General features: G+C 43.3%; 1 protein-coding gene across 4 annotated transcripts in view; it reads left to right on the top strand.

Annotated features, from left to right (window-relative positions):
* Positions 1-5,207: 5,207 nt before the first annotated feature.
* msraa (methionine sulfoxide reductase Aa) overlaps positions 5,208-13,633 on the top strand; it is a 22,152-nt gene continuing 13,726 nt past the window's right edge. Inside the window, exon 1 of one of the 4 annotated variants that reach the window (XM_053444629.1) lies at positions 5,208-5,589. In XM_053444629.1, coding sequence (XP_053300604.1) covers positions 5,451-5,589 — 139 coding nt within the window. In that variant the 5' untranslated portion in view covers positions 5,208-5,450. Of the gene's footprint in view, positions 5,590-5,691; positions 5,737-8,049; positions 8,120-8,329; positions 8,855-13,633 lie in introns of those variants that run through there. The other 3 variants (XM_053444632.1, XM_053444630.1, XM_053444631.1) reach the window with 3 other exon arrangements.

The following is a 13,633-nucleotide window of genomic DNA, read 5'->3' as shown; positions in this document are numbered from 1 at the left end:
ACGGCTCAGAACTCGTTAAACCAGAGCAGCCATGTTGGTTATTAAGACACGCATGTCCTCGACAGGTGTGGATCTTTGGTTTGATCCTCCATCACCTGACCCCTCGGTTGATATCCAGTCGCTCTCTTGGCATTCACCGCGTGCCTTAATTGTTTGGTCATTTAAATCAAGGTCCGCCGTGAACACGAGGAGAGACGACCCACATTCATTCTCCATCGAATCCCAGTGTGTTGTGTGTTTTATCCCACTCGACCACCAGATCTCTCCCATTAGAACCCGGTGCTCTCACAACAGATTCCTCGACCTTCGCTTGAATCCGGAAATCAAGTCGCTGTCGTGAGATTTTTCCATTTTTTTCCGGGTGTTTAATTTCATGTGGCATCGATCTCGAAGGAAATCTGAAACCTTTCAAACATATTTGATCTCTTCTACACAGGAACATAAAGAAATGTCTCCTGCAGATAAAACATGATGAGTCATTTACACAGTCTTCATATTCCTGCTGCTTATTACCAATACCTGACCACTGCTTAGGGTGAATCCATAAATATCTATATTATTGACCATGACGGTGGATATTCAGAATCTCAGCTCTGTTGGTCTGAATTTTTTTTTTTATTTTCTGCTGCGCTCTGTCTCCTCCTGCAGTCCAGAGACAGACGAGCAGCTCAGGAGGGCGAGTGGAAATACAAGATGCTATAGAGGTCCCTAGTTGTGTGTGTGCATGTGTGTGTCTGTGTGTGTCTGTGTGTGTGCATGTGAAGGATATCCTGCTGACCTCCATACAATAGGCTGCATACTGTGTCAATAACCTTGGCCGAATATTGACTCGATATTCCACCGTGCACAGATCCTCTGAGTGAATAGAACAATACCTGCAACACCATGTTCGTGTTTCACCCTGAGATCTTCTGGGTTTGCACCATTTGTTCGAATCCTGGCTTCTCGCTCAGGTCTGAAATACATGTGCAGCAGACTCAAGCCTTTCTCTCGGCTTTCTGACGCCTGAAAACCAAATATCGTCACCTTGCGAAGTCATTTCCCAGTTGAGGAGTGGTTTTTATTTGTGAGCGCGTCATGTGATGCTAAATATGATATTTCTTATCTTTTTTAAATTGCTGCATTTACATGTTTGAGAAGAAGAAAAGGGCACTTTGTGACAAATATCATTTTCATGTTTTTACTCCCTCCTGATTGTGTAGCATGAGATCCCCCCCCCCCCCCCCCCCCCCCATCCTTCTAACTGCAGAGCATTAACACAAAAAAGACGATGATGATCTTCACTGACACGATTGTGTGACTGAAGCCAGATTCATTTTCACATAAGGTGAGAAAATCATATTTAAAGCAGGACCTGAGATGTGAGAGCCTTCATCACCCACTCGGGCCTTCTGATGAAGAGTCTGAATCCCGGTGTGTTCCTCTAAGCAGCACTGCGCAGCGCTTCAGCCTCGTCCTCCATTATTCAGCAGCAGCAGGAAGATGATGCACGTGCTCTGATTCTGCATTAATGAGCCTCAGCTGCAGGAGGACGACGCTGCTGCTCCGGGTTTCACTCCTCAGCCCACATGAGTACACAATCCTGTCAAACCCCCCCCACCCCCCACCACCCAGAGAAACCATGACATGTACTGCAGGCCATTTTTTCCTCCCGTTCTCATTCGTGCAGATGGAGCAGCAGCAGCATCTGCGCTGCTCAACGGCTCTCCGGCAGAGGAGGAGGAGGAGGAGGAGGACCCATCTGCAGCCTCATTAACCGCTGAAATGCTAATGACCCAGATAGCTCATGTGGGCTAAAGCGCAGAGGGGAGGGGCGGCTGCCTTTGTGGGGGTCGGGCATGCGTGTGTGTGCGTGTGCACGAGTGTGTGTACTTGTGTCTTTGTGAGGACCTCTTTGAGCGGACACCGCAGTGAGGACAAATTCGCTGGTCCTCACTTTGACTAAAGGTCCGTCTGAGGGTTAGACTGATTTTCGGGTTAGGGTTGGATTTAGGTCGAGGTGCGGGTTAGGTTAGGGTTTGGTTATGTGCTGGTTAAGGTTTGGTTAACGGGTTAGGAAATTAAACATAATGCAGCTGACACAATGAGTGTCCTCCTTGAGATAGAGGTACAAGAATGTGTGTGTGTGCATTTCCCTAAAATAATCTCGATCCTAACATCAACACAAAATAATCAAATAAAACACAATGGACAGAAGTGTAGACCCACATATTGCAAATAACACAATATCACATAAAGTGCGATGTTTCTAATTAAAACACTGTAATGCACCATGCAGGGATATTGTGGTAAATGATTGCAGAGGGTATTAATGTGTTTGTAATGGGATTTGGGCGTGTTGCCTGTGTGTATGTGTGTGCGTGTGTGTGTGTGTGTGTGTCATATTTCAGAGGAGGAAAAAAAAAAAGACAAGAGGCTCCGCAGAGCTCGACATCACAGGCAGAAGCAAAATGAGAACAAGATAAATGAAAAATGCAAAGTGTAACAAAGCAGCTGGAGGATTGAAAGATAAAACGCACAAGTGCCTGAAAACAACACAAAATGAATGAACGCTGCAGAGATGCGCGTAAAACCGAACAACAATACCTTTCAGCGGCGGCTGCAGGACAAATGGCGCAGGTTTTTTTGTTTTTTTTTTAACCATCAGCAGGAACATAGATTTATGCACCAGGAGCAGAAACCCCCCCTCTGTGAAGTGTACCGATGCAGAAGGAGGCGGTGTGTCGCAGCCCCGGTCCGCGGTGCGCTCCTCTGGACGCAGGGATGCTGAGGATGCGGAGGATGCGGAGGATGCGGAGGATGCTGAGGATGCGGTGGAGGGATGCGGAGGGAATGCGGCGGTGGCATCGTCCTTCTCCTGCGGCCGAGCTGAAATCTGCTTGAGCTTGTTTTCTCCTGAAGCACAAATAGTCCACAGCCAGAAGAGACGCGGAGGGAAAGCAGCATCCGAACGCACAAATGCGAGGTTCTGTTTGCGCAGGAGGAGGAAACAGTGTCTGTGTGACAGGATGGAGGGAGAGAAGCTGGGCGCAGTCAGATGGAGAGAGGAGAGAGGGGGAGGTCCAAAGAGAGGGAGCCAGGCTCTTCACATCCTGCTCGGTCCTCCCTCTGCTCCTCATCCCTCTCTCCTCCTCTGAGGATGGAGGCAGGGAATAAAAGAAGAAGAAGGGGAAGAGCATCTGCATCAGAACATCGCCAATCGTCTCCTTATACACTGACAGGTTTCAATCATAGAAACATTATATACTTCAAAAGGCTGAATGTGATCTATAGAAAACCACACGAGCCACACCTATATGAAACATGATCCTAAAAACAATGGGCATTAATCAAAAATCTCAAAAACCATATGCACATGATAAGAAGTAGTTCATTAATTGATTTGTCTTTTGTTATCTTTCGTATTCTAGACCTTTATCTCAACACAACTGAAAAGCTCTTTGTGTTTTTATTTATTTATCTTGTTCTTTTGTTCTTCTTTGAATCGCACTATTGTAAATTCATTAAACGTTTATATTCTACATGATTATCACAATAAATGACTCATTTTTGTAATAAACTCTTCTTTAATACTAAAAACTTTATATAAAGCAAATATTTTACAAATCCAAAGCAGAAAAAATATGTGTTAGATACCTCCTCATGTGGTTAGCATCCTTAGCATCATATAGATATTGCACTTTTTTTGTAGTATTGCTATTGATGACTATTATATATATATGATATTATATATATCATATATATTATATATTGCAACAGTTATAACCCGATGCTACACGACATCATCAAACTACGTCTTTTGATAGACCCCTAGTGGCCGAAGTTAAATATTGTGCCTTTAAGACAGTACGTAATATTTCAACATATTCAGGTCTTTCCGAGACCCTGTGCAACCTCTTCTTTAGGAATGTACTTTAATATATTTAATATACTTCAAATATATATATTTTCCAAAATGAGCAGTGTTCCTCGCGGGCTCTTCCATATGGCTCGTCATCTGTTCCCCCCTCCCCCCACCCACCCAGCATACTGGGAACCAGTAGCATGATGGAGGCTGATTTCCGTTCACAGACCAAAAAATAATCACTGGCTTCAAATTCCGTCTCGTCGGATTCAAGATGAATTTGACTGGAATCTAAAGTGCGGAATACAAGTAGATAATTTTTTGCAGTTTTTCAATCGGTCGACCTTGTGAATTTATATATTATATATCTATTGTAAATTTGGTGAATCTATTTGTCATTTGTCATCAAATTATTATTTTACTCACGGTCGATGTCGTCATCACTTCATCTTTATAACGTGACTCAGCACATTTTACTCCTGTAAAGTTCAGCTGCATTTAGTTTTTGATTCATTCCCCTTGTTTCCATTGGTTGTTTGGCTGAATCGTCCGTCTTAACACTTTTACTGATTCAACGTTTCCACGAGTGAAATGAATTCTCTTTGATAAACCAGTCACTGCTTCATTTACATCTACAGTTGTGATCCTGAGTTCCATAATAACCTGAGATTGTTTGAATTCCTCGTGGTTGATGTAAAATGTGACAAACAGGAAGGAGCTGGTGTCGCTTGCTTCAAACATGTTGACAAATTCACAAGTTGAGACACAATGACCCAAGAATCTGCTCTTTCTCTCTCTCTCTCAGTTCCACCACTTTATTTCACAACCAATTTCACAACCAACTATTTTGAGCGTTTTGATGCATCACAAATGAAAAGAAAGAAAAGAATAAATATTGTGTGTACTCAAGTACATTTCTCGATGAGTAATATTCTGTGTGTAGTGAAATATGTACATAATGTACATATTCCCTGTATTTTAAAGATTTTTTTTTATTTACTATTTTGCCCACTTTATTCTTATTTATACTTTCACATGTTCTCTTGTCTTTCTCACCTTCTACCTGCTGCTGTAACGAGGAATCAATGAAGTTGATCTTAACATGTAAACAACATGTTATCATTTCAGATAGGAATAAAAAATGGATACACCTACTCTCCTATGAAAGTTTATTTATATTTTTGCTACAGATTTTAATCATAAACTGCAGCAAAACCAAACTCCGTCTGAAAAGTTAACAGTTTTGGTTAATTTCACTTCCTGCGGACGAACCGTGTTTTCAAAGCGTGTGAATCCACCGACGTGAGGAATAAAAACACGTTGTGGTTAATTCGGCGAACATGACATGTTGATTAGTTAATGATGAAACCAGTTAAAGGGGAGTTTACTGGTTCCTCAGGATAAACAGAGCCAACAGGTCATCCAGGTTTATCACGGACCGACAAGTGTTTGACTTTGTGCTTTAACGTCTTTATGACACGTTCAGTTGTGTCGTTTATTTCTCTGTTGTGTAACTTTATTTTATAACGTGTGACATAACAGCACATGTGTCGGGGTTAGGTAATGACGCTAAGCTAACCGGAGCTAGCCTCGCGGAGCTGGTTCCATGGTCTCCTCCTCCTCCCGGCTGCGGATGGTCTGGCGCCACTTGGTGAACGGTCGAATGGGAGAGATGGCTTCCAAAACACAGATGCCCACCCCGGAGGAGGCGCTGCCCGGGCGGCCGGACCCCATCAAGGTCTCCGGTAAGAAGCTCCACGGAGTCCTAGTTAGCTTTAGCACGTTAGCTGCCGCAGTGACCTCACGGCAGCAGACACACACAGATCGGTTTGTTTATCTCCTGTAGCGTCGACTTCCTCTCGCGTGAGGAACTGGTGCAGCTGGGACCACATGTATGTAAACATACACACATCATACATGAACATGCACAGACCATGTGACACGTATGTTGCTCATAACTCTGAAGAAAGCAACTTAACTTTCACCGACATCACATATAACTACAGTATATAACTGTGTACAACTACAGCAGCCTCCTGATGCTACTACAACAATACTCATATAATACTACAGCAGCCTTCTGATGTTACTACAACAATACTCATATAATACTACAGCAGCCTCCTGATGCTAGTACAACCATACTCATATAATACTACAGCAGCCTCCTGATGTTACTACAACAATACTCATATAATACTACTGCAGCCTCCTGATGTTACTACAACAATACTAATATAATACTACAGCAGCCTCCTGATGTTACTACAACAATACTCATATAAAACTACAGCAGCCTCCTGATGTTACTACAACAATACTCATATACAACTACAGCAGCCTCCTGATGTTACTACAACAATACTCATATAATACTACAGCAGCCTTCTGATGTTACTACAACAATACTCATAAAACTACAGCAGCCTCCTGATGCTACTACAACAATACTCATATAATACTACAGCAGCCTTCTGATGTTACTACAACAATACTCATAAAACTACAGCAGCCTCCTGATGCTACTACAACAATACTCATATAATACTACAGCAGCCTCCTGATGTTACTACAACAATACTCATATAAAACTACAGCAGCCTTCTGATGTTACTACAACAATACTCATAAAACTACAGCAGCCTCCTGATGCTACTACAACAATACTAATATAATACTACAGCAGCCTCCTGATGTTACTACAACAATACTCATATACAACTACAGCAGCCTCCTGATGTTACTACAACAATACTCATATAATACTACAGCAGCCTTCTGATGTTACTACAACAATACTCATATAAAACTACAGCAGCCTCCTGATGTTACTACAACAATACTCATATAATACTACAGCAGCCTCCTGATGTTACTACAACAATACTCATATGAAACTACAGCAGCCTTCTGATGTTACTACAACAATACTCATAAAACTACAGCAGCCTCCTGATGCTACTACAACAATACTAATATAATACTACAGCAGCCTCCTGATGTTACTACAACAATACTCATATAAAACTACAGCAGCCTACTGATGTTACTACAACAATACTCATATACAACTACAGCAGCCTCCTGATGTTACTACAACAATACTCATATAAAACTACAGCAGCCTCCTGATGCTACTACAACAATACTCATATAATACTACAGCAGCCTCCTGATGCTACTACAACAATACTCATGTAAAACTACAGCAGCCTTCTGATGTTACTACAACAATACTCATATAATACTACAGCAGCCTTCTGATGTTATTACAACAATACTCATATAAAACTACAGCAGCCTCCTGATGTTACTACAACAATACTCATATAAAACTACAGGATCCTCCTGATGTTACTACAACAATACTCATATAAAACTACAGCAGCCTACTGATGTTACTACAACAATACTCATATAAAACTACAGCAGCCTTCTGATGTTACTACAACAATACTCATATAATACTACAGTAGCCTTCTGATGTTATTACAACAATACTCATATAAAACTACAGCAGCCTTCTGATGTTACTACAACAATACTCATATAATACTACAGCAGCCTTCTGATGTTATTACAACAATACTCATATAATACTACAGCAGCCTTCTGATGTTACTACAACAATACTCATATAATACTACAGCAGCCTTCTGATGTTATTACAACAATACTCATATAATACTACAGCAGCCTTCTGATGTTACTACAACAATACTCATATAATACTACAGCAGCCTCCTGATGTTACTACAACAATATTTAGGAGGCTTCTCTCACAGATGGGGAGAGTAGAACCCTGTGTAAAAGTTATCTTCACATCTTTAAGACATGAACAAGAAGTAAATATGTAAAATGTTAATCTAATCACATAATACCATCAAACCTGATGTCCCAGTTCATCAGAAAACACACAAACTATATGTTAATGACTTAGATACGAGTGTGTCTGTGTGTGCAGGAGAGTTTCTGATGTGTAAACAGACTCGACTGACAGAGACCACTGCCCTGACTGCTGCACTGAGTTGGCAGTCAGGGCAGTTGGCACCAACCTGGACCCTCTTCACTACAAGTGAGGCTGCTGGGTCCTGGCACATGATGAATAGATCTGCACTGGCACAGAGCATCACACACACACACCCACTCAAACACATACACACACACACACACACACACACACACACACACACACACACACACACACACACACACACACACACACACACTTGCTGCCCTTTAACATGATGAAGAGATAGATGACTAAAACAAACAGTAAGTCGCTGGTGTTCGGTTCCGTGTTAAAGAAACAGAAGGAAATACTGAGATGTCGAGTTTCAATCACAGGCTTGTTTTTGGATATAGTTTGGATGTGGCTGGTGTGGAGTGGGGGTGTGGAGGGGTTAGGAGGGCGGGGGGGCCATTGCGGAAGGGCGATCAGGACGGTCGCGAGGGTTCAGACGGAGTGGCAGACAAGCTGGAGCGTCGCCAGGGCTCCTCGGGAACGCTGCCACAATCGAGAGAGACGAAGAAAGAAGCACAGAGGACGGGGAGAAGCTGTGCCTGGAGTGGAGAGACCTGGCCGGGCTTCCCCTCCTTTGTCTGTCTGGCTCAGGGCTGCAGCGCCAGAGGAAATCAAGAAATGTCCAAACACAGTTGCAGTGGTGGTGGACGGGGACGAGCTCCGCCTCGCCTCCGACAGAAAGAAGGAAAAGAACTTCCAACGGACTGAAAACTCGTCTACTGAAAAGGATTCGGAGGAAGAAAAGGAGCCAAAACAAGCGTTTTCCCTTTTTTAAATGAAATTCCGCATTGCAGCGATTGAATTTTGTGCAACGTGGCTGCTATCTCTCATGAGCTGACCTTTAATTTCAGTGGTAACAAAGAAGAAATTATCGAATTGCTTTTTTTGAGAGCCAAACAACATCCGTGTACTGGACGAGGACTGACGTGTGAATCCAACGGTTCCACTTGCAGCCAGAGGAAGGCCGACCACATGCCGAGCAAGAGGTCTGTCCCTGAACGCTTGTTGGAACTTTCTGTATCTGCTCGAAACATTTGTATTTGTGTCCAGGTGTCTTGGGACGACATCAGTTTAAGTTTTGGAAGTAGGAACCTGGTTCTGTTATTCATTTTGTGTTTCTGTAAACTGATCTGAAGGTTACAAAGCAGGCCAAGCAAAAAAGACCACCAGTGCTTTTATATGGTTAATAACGCTGTTGACTCGGTTTCTTTTGAAATAATAACCTTTGGATCTTAGATTCAGAACTATACAGGGAGATGGATGTGATTCTTGAACTTTGAAATGTTTGACGCTTTCGACTGAAAATCATAGATGCTCGGGTCATAAATAATATTTGAGATCCAAAGAGATGGAAATTACTTTGCTAAGCCGGCTCTTTTAAACGGCTTAAATTAGGGCTGCAGTTAGTATTTGGTTTCACTGATTGTCTTCAAATAGATAAATTGTTTTGTTTAAAAAATATCAATACAGTGAAAAAACTTCTAGAGTCTGATATTGATTAGTTAAATATCTTATGAATCCTCCACACTACACTTTTTAAGATAAATACAACTCAACGAGAAGTAACGAGAGTTGTGATTGGTCAGATCTCTCTCTATCTACCTATCATTGTTCAGGGTCAGCTCAAAAGCTAAGTAACTTCTACTTTTACACACTTATTGATCTGGACACTCAAACTAGTCAACTCTACTTAAGTCTGAAGCAATTAACCGGTGTGAAAGGTTCTTCAGACGAGGTCCAGACCAATGGAACCAACTTGAGTTAAACCTGAAGCTTGATTCAGACTCTCAGGTAAATAACCCCCCCGACTCCCAGACAAAGTGAAAGCAAAGAGCTAATGAAGAAGTTGATGTGATCCTCATCACCAGCTCCTGCAGATGTGTTCAGACGTACAGCAGCTGCCGGGTGCAGGTTTCTTAATGAGCAGGTGTGAATCATTATTTTTGCAGCTTGCTGTCGCAGAACGTGAGATTTTCATACTGAGTCTTCGATCATGACAAATTAGGGATCATTGCCAATTTTCTAGATGAAGATGTTTTGGCCAAAATATTGGTATGAACTTATGCCCCCAAAAAATCCATATTTGAAATTACCAGTCGGCAGCCATATCATCTAGAACCAGTATTGGACCTTAGTCCTGTTGTTATCGCTGAATGGGAGTGAGTCCCGGCTGCAGCCAGGTTTCAGGGATCACCTGTAGAAACACATTAAAGCTCTTTCTCTTGGCTTGAACTGCCCAACAGTCACATGACGGTGTAGTTTTCCAATGTCCGGTATCAGACTCACAGATCCGGTGAATCCAGGTGAGGCTGTGTATCTGCTCGTCCATCACGCCACTCGTAAAGTGCCTGTGCAGAGATATCAGGTTCAGATGAGCTCTCGCTCTCTATCCATCCACCTTCTGTCACAGCTGTTAGCTTGACAACACAGAGGGATGCCTCTGAATGAATGAGTGAGTGAATGAACGTGTGTGTTTGTGTGCGATTCCATCAGGCCGGCCCCTTTGTTGTTTACACAAGGGTCTGATAACCTTGACGGGGTGAGCGTGACGGGCATCTCAGATGTGGAGGAGCTGCAGAGAAAAGGATGGAGATGAAAAGATGGAGGGCAAACAGAGGCTGGGAGTTGAACTGTGTCGGCACTCGGATCTTCAGCGTTAACGTTTAAACCAAGAAGATCCCCGGAGACTCGTGATGGAACCAGTTCATACAGAGAACAAAGACTCGACCGGGACACTTAACAATCCAGGAGAGTTTGAAGGTCGTCAGTACACGACACCAGCTCCTGTCGGGTAGAAAGTTAGAATACAGCAGGATTATCAGGATTCACAGGAAGTGGGCGTGTTCACCACGTTTCTAATGCGCAACAGGAGGAAACTCGCAGAAGAGATGTGAGAACTTTGGTTGAAAATGGCCGACACTGGTGTTAATACGTCATGTCCTCCCTCCTCTGTGTGAAAGGTTTGGACGATTGGGTCGCGACACTCTCCTGAGCTCCCCCCCCCCCCCCCCCCCCCAACACCCCAGCCAACAGTCCACGTTCTTCAGAACACTGTGCCGAGGCCAGAAAGCCATTACGTGAACACACAGACGTACCCAACAATTTGACAAATTCCATGTCTGAAAGGACCCAATCAGTCCTCCATCTTTTTTTTAAGTGCAAAGTGCGTTAAGACCTATTTCCTGCCCCCCCCCCCCCCCCCCGTCCCCGACCACACACTGTCTCACTGCTAATGGCTCAGAGTGATTGATCGAGTCAAACCCTCAGGGGATCGCACATGCACACAAGCACGCAGACACACACACAAACACACACGGCTGTCAATCAAGCAGATGGTAATTCCATATTATCATACAGTTTATGGCACCGGCACTTTGCTGAGCAGAAAAAAACGCAGAATCAGGATTTCACAGTGACTGTGTCCTTTTAGCTTAAAAAAATGACATACACATTAAAATGCGTGTCAGAAATGAACATTAATGTGAAGCAGGTATAATATACAGCCACATTAAAACACCTGGTAACTGGTTTTAACGTTGATCCACGTTTCAGAATGAACTCACAGCAATGAAAAGTCAAAAGTCGTGAGAGAAGACTTTCTGTTTTCTCGTTTCATTTGTAGATTTCACCAATCAAGCTCCTTTAGGGGACGGATATCTATGAGTGTGTGAAATGTGGTTCGGCTCGATGGGATTCACTGAGGCCGTTGGCGATGCTATGTGTGTACAATTCATGCTTTCTTCACTTCAGTTGTTATTTTTACCACTACCTGCACATTGTGGATTCTGCAGCTTCCTGGAGACGACCTGTGTGTTTCGAGGCTGTCGGCAGCAGAACAATAAGGAACTCTCCGATTGTTTGTAATGATGGGCAGCAATAAAAAAAATGACTATGACAATCAGAGCAGCTGATTTAAAGGCTCAGATAGAAAGAGAGAGAATTAAATGGAGGGTGAGATACTGGTGGAGGAGAGAGATGTAAAGGGAAGATGATAAGGACTGGGGGGGGGGCAGGAGGAAGATGAAGAAACCAGGCAATCAGAGAGGGAGACAGAGGAGGAGGAGAGGGTAGGGGTGGGGGGGAGGTTACTTTGGAGATTTAATTGCAGTGCAGTTGAGGCAATCTTTTCTGTGTGTGTGTGTGTGTGTGTCTGTGTGTGTGTGTGTGTGTGTGTAGCCTCTCCAATCTCCCCTAGCCAGACATTAGCTGCAGTGTTCATTTATCACTGTCAGGTCTGGAGCTCCAGGGGGTGAGAGGGGGGGAGCCCTGCACGTTCAGCCCAGGCTCCTCTCTCCTGTCTGGGCAGCGAGGCCCTGGCCTGCCGCCCTCTGACTTCCACACAGAACTCAAACTCATCTGTTTTCTGCTGATTGATAAACAATATTATCTGTTTTTACTGCTTCAACATAACTTGACCTCAGTGTTGAGCAGATCGCCACGACAGGTGAACCGATTGGCCAACACAAGATGTCCAGTCATCAACTTTGTCTTTGTGCCAACCGGTGCAGGTTCAGTCACTGTGACCTTTGACCCCTGGGATCTAATCAATTTATCTTTGAGTCCAAGTGACAACTGGCTGCAGAGATCATGCATGTGTTTATGAGTCTATTATAAATCAATATATCCTTGAGTGGATGTTTGTTCAACATTTCAAAGGATTGTCTGAGGAAATTGAAAAGATAATGTTGATACAAGTGCTGAATTTGAACAAATGACCTCAAGACATTATTAAGATGTTTAACTTTGTGAGATTAGAGCCAAATTTGCCTTTGACCTCCAAATTCTAATCAGCTCTCCCGTCCCAACGTTAGTATCAATCATTTAGGAAAATGTACAAATAGAAACGGGCTGTGACGCAGCATCCTGACTCAGCACTTTGTTCACAGTGAGGTGTGTGTCCGTGTGTGTGTGTGTTAGTGTGTGTGTGTGTGTGTGTGCTCAGAATGACGATGCTGGTTTATCTTGGATAGAGAGAAATGTAGTGAAGCTCAGCTCTTTCTTCACAAACCTTAATAAATCTCTGAGATGCAAATTCTCAGAATCAATAATCCTGGTAGTGATGCAGCTCGATGCCAGTTTTTTTTAACACAACTTCACTGCTGACCCGTTTATTTAGTCTTGGTTGTGTGTTTTATCACTTCGCTCTGGTTTCTGTGGTCTCTCGCTACAGAAAATTAAAAAGTGATGTGATGAAAGGATGTGAAGATAAAGCTGAGAGCGCTGAGAGCCGATTGGCTGATTCTGGAGCAGTTCTGCCTGCCTTTACACACGCATGTAGGCCTGAGCTGAAATAGAGCAGCACTAATGTGTGTGTGTGTGTCTGTGTGTGTCTGTGTGTGTGTGTGTGCCACAGATGTCACCATGAATAAAGGCCTGTTCTGTGATCAGGCTTATTATTGTGACAGGATTTAGGGAGCTGGAGAAGAGTCTGGGAGGCAGGCTGGTTAGTCACACACGTACACACACACAAACACAAACACACACACAGACACACACACACACAGTGTACTCAGAATGAAGTGGCTTGCTGTGTGAGTGTCCTGAAGTGCTTTCTAACCTCTCTCCCTGCTCTTTACTGCCATTTTGAAGAAAATGTGTTGCCGCTACAAACAGTCACCAACTGGCTTCTACAGCTGATTCTGCTCATGAAGAGAAAAATAGATCTTCTATATCATCTAGGATCATATCTGCTGTAATGCAAGTTTAAAGAATACTGTGAAAGAACCATAAACACACACACACACACACACACACACAAGCACGTT

Source organism: Pleuronectes platessa, chromosome 17, assembly GCF_947347685.1.
Source record: "Pleuronectes platessa chromosome 17, fPlePla1.1, whole genome shotgun sequence".
NCBI classification, from domain to species: Eukaryota; Metazoa; Chordata; class Actinopteri; order Pleuronectiformes; family Pleuronectidae; genus Pleuronectes; species Pleuronectes platessa.
Note: the sequence above shows the minus strand (reverse complement) of the source record. Positions and strands in the feature narration are given on the sequence as shown.